Source organism: Amblyraja radiata, chromosome 27 (assembly GCF_010909765.2).
Source record: "Amblyraja radiata isolate CabotCenter1 chromosome 27, sAmbRad1.1.pri, whole genome shotgun sequence".
NCBI classification, from domain to species: domain Eukaryota; kingdom Metazoa; phylum Chordata; class Chondrichthyes; order Rajiformes; family Rajidae; genus Amblyraja; species Amblyraja radiata.
This window is the reverse complement of record NC_045982.1, coordinates 4,052,955-4,064,790: the sequence shown is the minus strand read 5'-3', so window position 1 is coordinate 4,064,790 and position 11,836 is coordinate 4,052,955. Positions and strand designations below refer to the sequence as shown.

The following is an 11,836-nucleotide window of genomic DNA, read 5'->3' as shown; positions in this document are numbered from 1 at the left end:
AATTCTTTAGTTTTATATCCTCTTCCCTAAAATATTCCCGCATATAGCCTGTTAAACATACCCAGGACCTGAACAGCGTCTTAACTTGACAGTAGAAATATGTTGATAGCAAAGTTCCTAAAACCTCCGTGTGGTTTTTCTGTCCTCTTCATTTAAAAAAAAATACATCTCCTAGTTCTGTGATGTACTGAATAGTGTAAATTTAGCGCGTGGGCCGACCAGACTTTGGAAATGGCGCCAAAGCGTGGCGCAACTATAAGTGTGAATATGCACAATGAATATACACTGTGCAGTAGCATACGTGACAACTAAAGCACTGTTGAACCATCGTGCTCCAGTCTCAGGAGTGGAGCTTCTGTGGCTAATCTTTTGACGTAGTGTAGAGGAGAAGGTACGAGCAACTCAGTTAAGGCAGGTGCCCAACCATTGCAGAATGGAGGCCTTTTCCCCTTGCCCCCACTCATAATTCCATTTGTCCTTGCATGCCTGGGCCCGCAGCACTCTCTATCCTTCAGTAACATCATGACTATCCGAGATTCCAGTGCTTCCTTATCGCATCCCTGTTAAACCCCCCCTTCCCCCCAGCAATAGTACATCTTTGATTTGTGCTTCAGCTATGAACCTTGCCCTTCACCGTCCACCCACTGTCTCAAATTCAGTCACCCGTGATTTGTGGTTTAGTTAAGAAATGGCTGAAAGGCACTAAATGACCGAATAAGCCATCTCTCTGCGGTAGGAAGGGAGTCTGCTACCATCTCATTGATTGTTTTTTTTCCTCTTTGTCTCCTGCGTGTAATGTTATCCTTGCAGCCGAAAGAAACTGTCGTTACTCGCTGGCGAGCGGATCCTTGGGCACGTGGCTCCTATTCCTACGTTGCTGCTGGCTCTTCGGGTAATGACTATGACCTGATGGCACAGCCTGTCACCCCAGGCCCCAGCATCCCTGGTGCTCCTCAGGTAAGACTCGCCATTAGACCCGGCATCTTTTACATTCAATTAAATACTTGGTGAAGAAACATCCCTCTTGTTTGAAAGGTACAGCATGGAAATAGGCACTTTGGCCCGCCGAGACTTTATCTTGCACTCAATGTTATTCCCTCTATCATGTATATGTACATTGTAAATGGCTCGATTGTAATCACGTGTTATCTTTCCGCCGACTGGTTAGCACGCAACAAAAGCTTTTCACTGTACCTCAGTGCATGTGACAATAAAGTAAACTCATAACTCTGACCTTCACACTTCCTCTATGTTATCCCACTTTCCCATCTACTCCCTGCACACTGGAGGTAATTTACAGAGGCCAGTTAACCTACAAACCCGCACGTTTCTAAGAAGCGGGAGGAAACCGGTGCACTGGGAAACTCGTGCAGTCATAGGGAGAACGTGCAAACTCCATTCAGACTGCACCCAAAGTCAGAATCAAACCTGGGTCTCTTGTGCTGGATTTCTTTTTGTCCATTCTATTGTAGATTTACTTATAGCAACACACCACAGACATGCTTGCTCCACCACGATCCAAATACTGGTGCTAGAATTGTAGATCTTGCAATAGGTGGTGATAGATCAGTTATGATTCAATGGCGGATTAGACTTGATGGGTCGATTGGCCTAGTTCTGCTCCTCGAACTTATGATTGAGACGACCCAATTAAACTAAGGATCCAGTGGGGAATTTTGAAACCATATCCTTCCACAAATCAGAACTGTGCAGGGAAATGGGTCAAACACAAACGATTGACTAGAACTATTATGGAGCCTTCAGTGGAAGAGCTGCTGCCTCGCAGCGACAGACACCCAGGGTTTGATCTTGACTATGGGTGTGGTCTTTGCCGAGTTTGTCCGTTCTCCCCGTGACCGCGTGGGTTTCCTCTGGGTGCTCCGGTTTCCTAAAGATGCGTTCAGGAAACGCGGTTTCCCCAAAGACGTGCAGGTTTGTAGGTTAATTGGCTGCTGTAAATTGCCCCTAGTGGATGCAAAAGCAGGGTTGATGTAAAACTAGTGTACGGCTGGCTGATCAATGGCCGGTGTGGACTCGGTGGGCTGATGGTCCTGTTTCTATGCTGTGTCTCTAAACTCAAACTATTATACCTGGATGGTATAGTTGACATTCAAGTGTAGTATACAGCAGCACTGGATGCCTCTTGTAAATACCCTCACTTTTACAAAGTTATCTCGACAGTACCAGGGTTCAATGGACTGACTATCTGAGGAAAAACAGGATCTGCTTTTAAGGCAGAAAATCCAATTCACTTACTGAAGTGTAAAGTGTTTTGCCACCTATTTGTGTCAGAGTTGAGCTGAGACAAAATGGGTGGATTTAATTTGTGACGAGCGTATTCTTCAAATTGTGATGAGCTGCTGCCTGTTCTCTGCTCTTGCACCACGGACTGAGGGGAAATAAAGGCACTTGCCTTGCGGTAACATGAGAGCAGTTGGTGGCAAGCTGCGAGAGACGGTGTGTGACCTACTTGTTTCCCTGATAAATGGAAAGATGATGTGCGACCAAGTGCTTATTAAAAGGATGAGGCATCTGAAAAGAAAGCAACAGGGAGATGGAAATTGATTTTGTCAGGAATTTGCAGCGTGCGCTCCAGGCGTCTAAGCTTGTGGCATTGAGCACTCGAGTTACTTCATCAGGAATGTTTGGTCATCAGCCAGTCACTGTGAGCTTAACCTAGGGCATGGAATCATTCAACACAGAAGGAGGGGGAATATTAATCTGTCGAGCCTGTGCCGGCTCTGTAAACGACTTCTGCCATTATGGCCGTGCCCTGCTCTTGCCCAATAGTGCCGAGAACACAGCCTTTCCGGTTATTTAGCATCCTTTTTAAAGGTACTCCTGAAACTGTTTACACCACATAAGTGGCGGAGCTGCTGCACCAGAGACTCGAGTTCCATCCTGACTTTGGCTGTCTACAGTTTGAATTTTGCATGTTCAGGTTCAGAAATAGCTACTTCCCCACAGTCATCAGGTTACTAAACTCAACTGAAACAAAGATAGACAAAAATGCTGGAGAAACTCAGCGGGTGCAGCAGCTCCATGGAGCGAAGGAAATAGGCAACGTTTCGGACCGAAACCCTTCAGGGTTTCTGCCCGAAACGTTACCTATTTCCTTCCTGAAGGGCTTCGGCCCGAAACGTTACCAATTTCCTTCGCTCCATAGATGCTGCCGCACCCGCTGAGTTTCTCCAGCACTTTTGTCTACCTTCGATTTTCCAGCATCTGCAGTTCCTACTTGAACAAACTTGGATTGCTTTCTCTAGGTCGTCAGAGGCAGAGGGGAAACGTGATAGAAATAGGTTCGGGCCGAAACCCTTCAGAACTATGAACTAGAACTAGAATATAAGAGTAGAATTAGGCCATTCGGCCCATCGAGTCTACTCCACCATTCAATGATGGCTGATCTATCTTTCTCTCTCTCTCTCCTAACCCTATTCTCCTGCCTTCTCCCCATAACCCCCGACACCTGTACTCATCAAGATTCCGTCTCTCTGCCTTAATCATGGGTTTTTTCCCCCGTCTTTAGACGGGTAGCTTGTCATAATCTTCTTTAACATTGCAATGGAAGCTATCAATAGCAGCTGTTTATTTGTGTAACTTTATTGTGCCCCTACTGCAGCCCGTGCCCCGCCTTTTCTTTGCTGGCGAACATACCATCCGCAACTACCCAGCGACAGTTCATGGTGCTTTACTGAGTGGATTAAGGGAAGCCGGTCGGATCGCGGATCAATTTCTGGGGGCGATGTACACCCTCCCTCGCCAAACTACGCCCGCCCAGCAGCCCAGTAGCATGTAACTCCGAAAAGGGAAGAAATTGCATTACGGACGTCGCTCCGATTAGATTTGAGCTGGAAACACAAAGCTGCTGCTGCTGCTTTAACAGTGGACCTGCTGTAGATTTCATGCACTGACTGGTCTCCTCAATACTGCCAAGTGTTTGGGGGCATCAAGTTCATGAGATTGAGCGAAAAGGTGCAGCATACTCGGGGAAGTGGGAGCACTTCTGACCAAATCACAACTCATTCTAATGCCTTGGGTATTCTGTAGCATTAACTGCTGTGCAAATGCATCAGAACTTTTTGTCTTATGAGAGCAAGTGTGTGTGTGTGTGTGTGTGAGTGTTAATGTTGATGTGTTTTTTTTCCCGGCCATATTAGTATGAGCTTTAGGATATTTTGAGTGTGTATTTACACAAATAAACTACTTTTGGCCACATTTTTTAAAAATCAAATTGGCATTTCATTTTTTTGCCTGTCACTGTAAACACTAGGGCTGCAAACTTTGCTCCAGCTGTACCACTTACAATGTTTACACTTCACAATATTTATGGAAAGGTTTTTTTCGACCGCTCGCTGTTGCTGAGATGAATTTCCGTTAAAAAAATAATGTCACTCAATTTCCCTAATCATTTTGAAGATGTTATGTGATGTCTATCTAGCTTGTCAGAATCACCAATATTGCTCAATTATTTTAACATTGCTTGATCAAATATTTTTTGGAATGTATTGAAAGCACCCGACTGATGGTTCATGGAAATCCATTGTCACTCAGCTATGTTATTCGGGGACAATTCAACCAATGTGTGGTTTGAAGTCTCCTCGAAAAACGCAGTAACTTCTCACCATCCAGCTGTTCAGTCTTGGCCCAGAAAATAAACACAAGTTCTGAATGACTTTGATTTTCGGCCCAACTTGTCAACTCCAGTTCTTCTGTTTAAATTATTCTACTTATTTGGACCAGAAATATATATATATATTTTTTATCCTTTCCAACCTACAGTGCCACCGTCCTCTGAACCCATTTTATACCGACAAATGTATAAGTAGCAGAAGGGCACAGGCACAGCTGCCTCCCAGCTCCAGTGACTGGTTCAATCCTGACTCTGGATGGCTGACTGTGTGGAGTTTGCACGCCCCCACCTCGGTGCACAAACCAGGCTCCCTGGCCACTCAGATACGTCTGGGATGGTAGGTTATTCGGCCTCTGTAAATTGCCCGGAGTGTGTCGGTGGTTGGTAGAATCTCACAGGCATTGATGGGAATGTGAGGGGACTAAAAATGGGATGAGTGTAGTAGGATTGTGGGTGTCTGATGGTCAGTATTGACTCGGTGGGCTGAGCGGCCTCTTTCAGTACTGTATGACTCTCAATGTTTGGCTGTGAGTGTTTCACACTATTTACAGTGCACCCCTTTTCTGATCATCTGTGGATGTGCTGCATGTAAGGGCAGCACGGTGGCGCAGCGGTAGAGTTGTTGCCTTGCAGCGCCGGAGACCCGGGTTCGATCCCAACTACGGGTGCTGTCTGTACGGGGTTTGTACGTTCTCCCCGTGACCGCGTGGGTTTTCTCCGATATCTTCGGTTTTCTCCCAACTCCAAAGACGTACAGGTTTGTCGCTTAATTGGCTTGGTATAAGTGTAGGTTGTCTCAAGTGTGTGTGTAGGATAGTGTTAATCTGTGGGGATCGCCGGTCGGTACGGACTCGGTGGGCCGAAGGGCCTGTTTCCTCTATCTCTAAACTAAAACTACAACTTGCTGAATCTATCAATTGGAGGCTTATTGTTTTCACTGGTTATTCTAGTCAATTTATTGCTGGTTCAGCCACTTGTATCGAGGGGCTGTTTATGGCTGGGTCCTCTCGAGGTTTGTTTCCTTCCTTTCCCATCCCAATGCTGCATGGTGCTTGTTGCTTTAGAGAAATGAACATCAGTAAAAACCTTTTGTTTTTTCCACATCCTGGCAGCATCAGCCACTAAAGTACTTTCCATGTGTACGTTATAAAGTAATGATGTAACATTCATAGTTTGATTTGAACACTAAGCTGCCACAAGTAGGAACGGGATAATGATCAATAATTCTGTTAGTGATACTGCTTGGGAGAATTACTGGCCCCATATCAGTGCTTTTGATACGACGGTACTGCATAATGCCATCTCTTAAAAGTGAAACATTTTGTTTTCTGGCCACGTGAGGTATGTTTATTTATCGTGCATACTGGCAACTTTTCAAAGCACCAGCTATGACACTGGGAATCGCATCCTTTTGCTTCATTATAGTTTCACTCGATCGATCCATCAGTCTGAAGAAGGTCCAGACCCGAAAAATCACCTGTCTATGTCCTCCAGAAATGCTGCCTGACCAGTTGAGTTACTCCAGCACTTTGTGTTCTACACTAGATTTCGTCATCTACAGTTTAGTTTGGAGATACAGCACGGAAACAGGCCCTTCGGCCCATCAAGTCCGTGCCAAGCAGTGATCCCTGTACTCTAGCACTCTTCCTTGGTTCTGCAGGGTTAGCATTGATCAGGGTCTGATAGCAAAACATCTTTGAAAATGAAAGTGCTGGAATCACCAATTTGTTAGACTTTAGAGATACAGCATGCAACTTTGGCCCGCCGAGCCCGCGTCGATCAGCGATCGCTCCGTACACTAGCACTATCCTACTACTAGAGACAATTTACAATTTTACCAAACCTGAATAGTCTACAAACCTGCACATCTTTGGAGTGTGGGAGGAAACCGGAGCACCAGGAGAAACCCCACACATTCACAGGGAGAACGTACAAACTTTGTATAGACAGCGCACTGCGGTCAGGATCGAACCCGTATCCCTGGCACTGTAAGGCAGCAACTCTACCGCTGCGCCACAGTGCAGCACGATCGTCAATCAGGAGGAAAGAACAAGTTTTAAGGTTGATTTAGACAATTGACAAATCAAAATTCATTCTGCCCTATTGTAGATGTTCTAAAGATGTCTTCCTTCACGTCCATTCCCCGAGTAGCTTGTGTCTATTGCAATGATCTGGTAAATTTGTCACCCAGCATTAATACAAGAACTACATATCGAAAGTACTTTGGTTGTAGAGTGCAATTAAAGCAACGTGTTTCTTTAAATTCCTGCAGGAGTATATTTGTGTTGTACTTGTCCAGGCCATGGAATTGTGTAATGCTCCTCAGTGCCATGGTGCATTGGACTTAAAGGCTGTATTTTTGTAACCGCTGTATCATGGATTCCTTTATCACGGTATACCAAGATGTAAGGTTTCTCTTTAAACTGTGAATTATTGACATCTAACATTGCCAACCCTAGTGTCTACAGTCAATGCAAATGCTGTTAGGCTTTTTTAATGTTGTAACAATGATGTAGGTTGATTGAAACTACAAGGATAGTTTATAAACTGATGTATGTACATTGAAATGCCTCTGTTAGATTTAGCTGCTTATTCACACATTTGCCTGAAATGCCAATTTGACTTGCAATTAATTCCTGCACATTTTAAACCGTGGAGAAGCAGGACATTTTTTATTTTGGTTTTGTCAGATCAAATGTTAGAGACAAAGAGCGTTTAATACAAAGAGACGCCGTGTGTGCTAAATTCTAGAAGATTTAGAACCTTTTGTCATCCACGTGCTAAAGTTACACCTGTAAGACCACAAATATATTTTAAATAAAAAGTTGTATGTATTTATGGTGCTCTTTAAAACTCTTGTTTTAATGTGAATGGGTGTCAACCCAAAACAGCACCTATCCATGCACTCCAGAAATGCTGCCTGACCTGTTCAAGAAGGAACTGCAGATGCTGGAGAATCGAAGGTAGACAAAATTGCTGGAGAAACTCAGCGGGTGCAGCAGCATCTATGGAGCGAAGGGACGTTTCGGGCCGAAACCCTTCTTCAGACTGGTCTTCAGACTTCAGAACATTGGGATGGTCGACACAAAGTTGGAGTAACTCAGCGGGACAGGCAGCATCTCTGGAGAGAAGGAATGGGTGACGTTTTGGGTCGCGACCCGTCTTCAGAATGGATGGTGGTTTGACTCAGTATTCCATCCAACTTTCCCCTCTCGCATCTCCTAACCTCACCTATGACAGGCGGTGGAATCCATGATAATCCCCCCCCCCCCCCCCCCCCCCCCCCCCCCCCCCCCCCACATCCAAGTCAGAGCCTACTGAACTGGACCCGATCAAGTCTTCCTGACGCTTAAGGGTTTGCTGGAGAAGAAATGTGGATGGATTAATTCTGGAGCAGACCACAAGATGGAGTTATAGTTGGAATTTTGGGATTCTGGTTTGCATGGGGTGTCATGATGCTGTCCCTCTCGACTGATCAACATTGTCCCACTCAGACCCCACCCAAGACATCTGTCCATTCCCTCCACAGATGCTGCCTGACCTGCTGAGGTTAGTTTAGGTTTGTTTAGTTTAGAGATAAGCTGGCCCACCACATCCGCACCGACCAGCGATCCTCGCATACTAACACTATCCTACACACACATTAGGGACAAATTACATTTATACCAAGCCAATTACCTGTATGTACGTCTTTGGAGTTTGGGAGAAAACCGGAGATCCTGGAGAAAACCTACGTAGGTCATGGGGAGAAAGCACAAACTCCGTACAGACAGCACCCGTAATCAGGATCGATCCTGGGACTTTGGCGCTGTAAGGCAGCAACTCTATGGCTGCGCCACTGTACCGCCCACTCTTACATCGCCAGAGACCCGGGTTTGATCCTGACCATGGGGGCTGCCTGTACGGAGTTTGCATGTTCTTCCTGGGTGCTCCGGTTTCATCCCACACTCCAAAGACGTGCAGGTTTGTATGTTAATTGGCTTCTGTAAATTGACCCTAGTGCGTGAGATAAAACTAACATCATCGATCACTGGTCAGCGATCAAAGACGTACAGGTTGGCTTGGTATAAATGTAAATTGTCCATAATGTGTTTAAACTTTAGGAAGAAAGCTCGCGTCTCAGACCCAGACAAAGAGCATTGTGGTTTCTTCCCAAGTCCTCAGAAATGTCCAAACATGCCGAGTGTTGTCGAGAGAATTTGGGTTGGGCGAGATCTGCCGGCTTATAGACAGCAGTAACCACATCCTGAGAGCTGTAGCAACCAAACATTCCTCTCTGTGTTACTGCTTAATAAGCAAGGGACACGGTTAGATTATTCTACCAAATATTCCCTGTTGAAAACTAACAACAAGCGAGTAATGGGAGGCACAAGGAACAGCGGGTAGTTTTTTTAGTTTAAGAGACACAGCACGGAAACAGGCCCTTCGGCCCACCGGGTCCGCTTCGATCAGCGATCCCCGCACAATAACACCTGCTAAGGGCAATTTTTACATTTACCAAGCCAATTAACCTACAAACCTGTACGTCTTTGGAGTGTGGGAGGAAACCGAAGATCACACCCTCCGTTAGTGTCCGGGCGATTGCTGGTCGGCGTGGACTCGATGGGCCGAAGGGCCTCCTGCTACCACGCTGTATCTCTAAACTAAACAGATTAAACGCGATAAACTAAACATGATTAACAGCTAAACAGACAGCTGGGGTAACCAGGCATTTGATCAGACAGCAGTATTTAATCACTGATATCAGGCTGAAATCGTTAATGATAATTCCACAGTTTAACCTGCTGTGCCACTGTGCTGCCCGCTACACACCCATTGACACATACACCGTGCTTGTAATAATGTCAAACTAGAGCTGATCTGGTGGGAAAGGAAGAGATGCAAGGTATAAGGTTGTGGTGGAGGGAGACATTGATAGAAGTGACAGAGGAAACATTCCCAGACTCTGCTCACATCGCCTTCTCATAACAGGGGCATCATTTTAATCTTCTTCATGTGAATCTGTTCCCTTTTGATGTGACCCCGTCTCTTCTCCCCTCGTGCCTCTGTACTGCCTTGGTTTTCCATGTGGTTTTTTGGTACACAAACCAGATGGCTCAGCCTGTCTCTGGACCAGCCTGGAATTCCTTAGTCATAACGTTAGTCTGGCAGGACTTCGATTCATTTTAACATGACGTTATGGAGCCACGCTGGTAACAAGTTTACATCGCTGGGGCAGACATGAGTGCACAGGTTATAGGAGTAGAATACGGCCATTCGGCCCATCGGATCCACTCTGCCATTCAATCATGGCTGATCTCTGCCTCCTAATCCCATTTTCCTGCCTTCTTCCCATAACCCTTGACAGCCTGGTTCCAATCAAGAATTTGTCTATCTCTGTGCTGGAGTTACTCAACGGGTCGGGCAATGTCTTTGGAGAACCTGGAGAGGCGCTGGTTATGAGGAGAAGGCAGGAAAATGGGGTGGAGAAGGAGAGATAGTTCTATGAATCTGTGAAATTCATCGCTATAGAAGGCTGTGGAGGCCAAGTCAATTGACATTTTTAAGGCGAAGATAGATTCTTGATTAGTAAGTAGGGGGGTTTATCGGGAGAAGGCAGGAGAGTGGGATTGAGAGGGAGAGATAGATCAGCCATGATTGAATGGCGGATTGGACTTGATGGGCCGAATGGCCCAATTCTGCTCCTATGACATAACCTTATGACATTTCAGTCTGGGACCCTGAGAATTCTCCAATTATAGGTAACTTCAACAAACACCTCCCTCCCCACCTTTATAAAAAGAGGAATCGAATATAGGAGCAAAGAGGTCCTTCTGCAGTTGTACAGAGCCCTAGTGAGACCACTCCTGGAGTATTGTGTGCAGTTTTGGTCCCCTAATTTGAGGAAGGACATTCTTGCTATTGAGGGAGTGCAGCGTAGGTTCACGAGGTTAATTCCCGGGATGGCGGGACTGTCATATGCTGAGAGAATGGAGCAGCTGGGCTTGTACACTCTGGAGTTTAGAAGGATGAGAGGGAATTTTCATTGAAACATATAAGATTGTTAAGGGCTTGGACACACTAGAGGCAGGAAACATGTTCCCGATGTTGGGGGAGTCCAGAACCAGGGGCCACAGTTTAAGAATAAGGAGTAAGCCTTTTACAACGGAGATGAGGAAACACTTTTTCTCACAGAGAGTGGTGAGTCTGTGTAATTCTCTGCCTCAGAGGGCGGTGGAGGCCGGTTCTCTGGATGCTTTAAAGGGAGAGCTAGATAGGGCTCTTAAAAATAGCAGGGGATATGGGGAGAAGGCAGGAACGGGGTACTGATTGGGGATGATCAGCAATGATCACATTGAATGGTGGTGCTGGCTCGAAGGGCCGAATGGCCTACTCCTGCACCTATTGTCTATTGTCTATTGTCTTCCCTTCTTCCACAAAGAGCCCATGAGCCAGCTCTCCGTTTCACAAGATGCATCTTCCTGGGCTAACAACTCACTCAATCCAACCATCAGGGAACCTCCTTGGCTGAGGTCATCTGTTTCTGGCCCTGATTTGTCCTATTCTTTTTTTGGTCTCTCGCTAGCAAAACCGGCCTGAAGAAGGTTCCCGATCTGAACCTTTGTCACCTATCCAGCATCTGCAGTTCCTTGTGTTGTCTGATCGTCTAGAGGTGTTGTCTAGTCATCTAGACAAGGATAGGCAAAAGTGCTGGAGAAACTCAGCGGGTGCAGCAGCATCTATGGAGCGAAGGAAATAGGCAACGTTTCGGGACGAAACCCTTAAGGTTTTCGGCCCGTAACGTTGCCTATTTCCTTAAAGGTTTCGGCCTGAAACGTTGCCTATTTCCTTAAGGGTTTCGGCCCGAAACGTTGCCTATTTCCTTCGCTCCATAGATGCTGCTGCACCCGCTGAGTTTCTCCAGCACTTTTGTCTACCTTCGATTTTCCAGCATCTGCAGTTCCTTCTTAGACAAGGATAGGAACTGGTCTGAAGAAGGGGCTCGACCCGAAACGTTACCCATTCCTTCTCGCCAGAGATGCTGCCCGTCCCGCTGAGTTACTCCAGCATTTTATGTCTATCTTCGGTGTAAATCAGCATCTGCAGTTCCTTCCAACACACGAGGCCTACATTTCCTGTTTGTAGTAAACAGGCCAAACGTGTTTTGTTCCTATATATAGCTTTGCATTTGTTGGTGTGCTAATCATTTTAACATGGCAACAC

At 46.0% G+C, this 11,836-nt stretch overlaps 1 protein-coding gene and 1 long non-coding RNA gene across 4 annotated transcripts in view; one reads left to right on the top strand and one right to left on the bottom strand.

Moving 5' to 3' along the window:
• The window catches only part of kdm1a (lysine demethylase 1A), a 46,081-nt gene extending 41,409 nt beyond the window's left edge, over positions 1-4,672 (top strand). For 2 of the 3 annotated variants that reach the window (XM_033044910.1, XM_033044909.1), the window contains 2 exons: positions 811-957; positions 3,623-4,672. In XM_033044910.1, coding sequence (XP_032900801.1) covers positions 811-957; positions 3,623-3,799 — 324 coding nt within the window. In that variant the 3' untranslated portion in view covers positions 3,800-4,672. Of the gene's footprint in view, positions 1-810; positions 958-3,622 lie in introns of those variants that run through there. The other variant, XM_033044911.1, reaches the window with a different exon arrangement.
• Positions 1-11,836, bottom strand: part of LOC116988316 — a 28,269-nt gene that overhangs the window by 9,738 nt on the left and 6,695 nt on the right. The gene's annotated exons all lie outside the window — the stretch shown is intronic.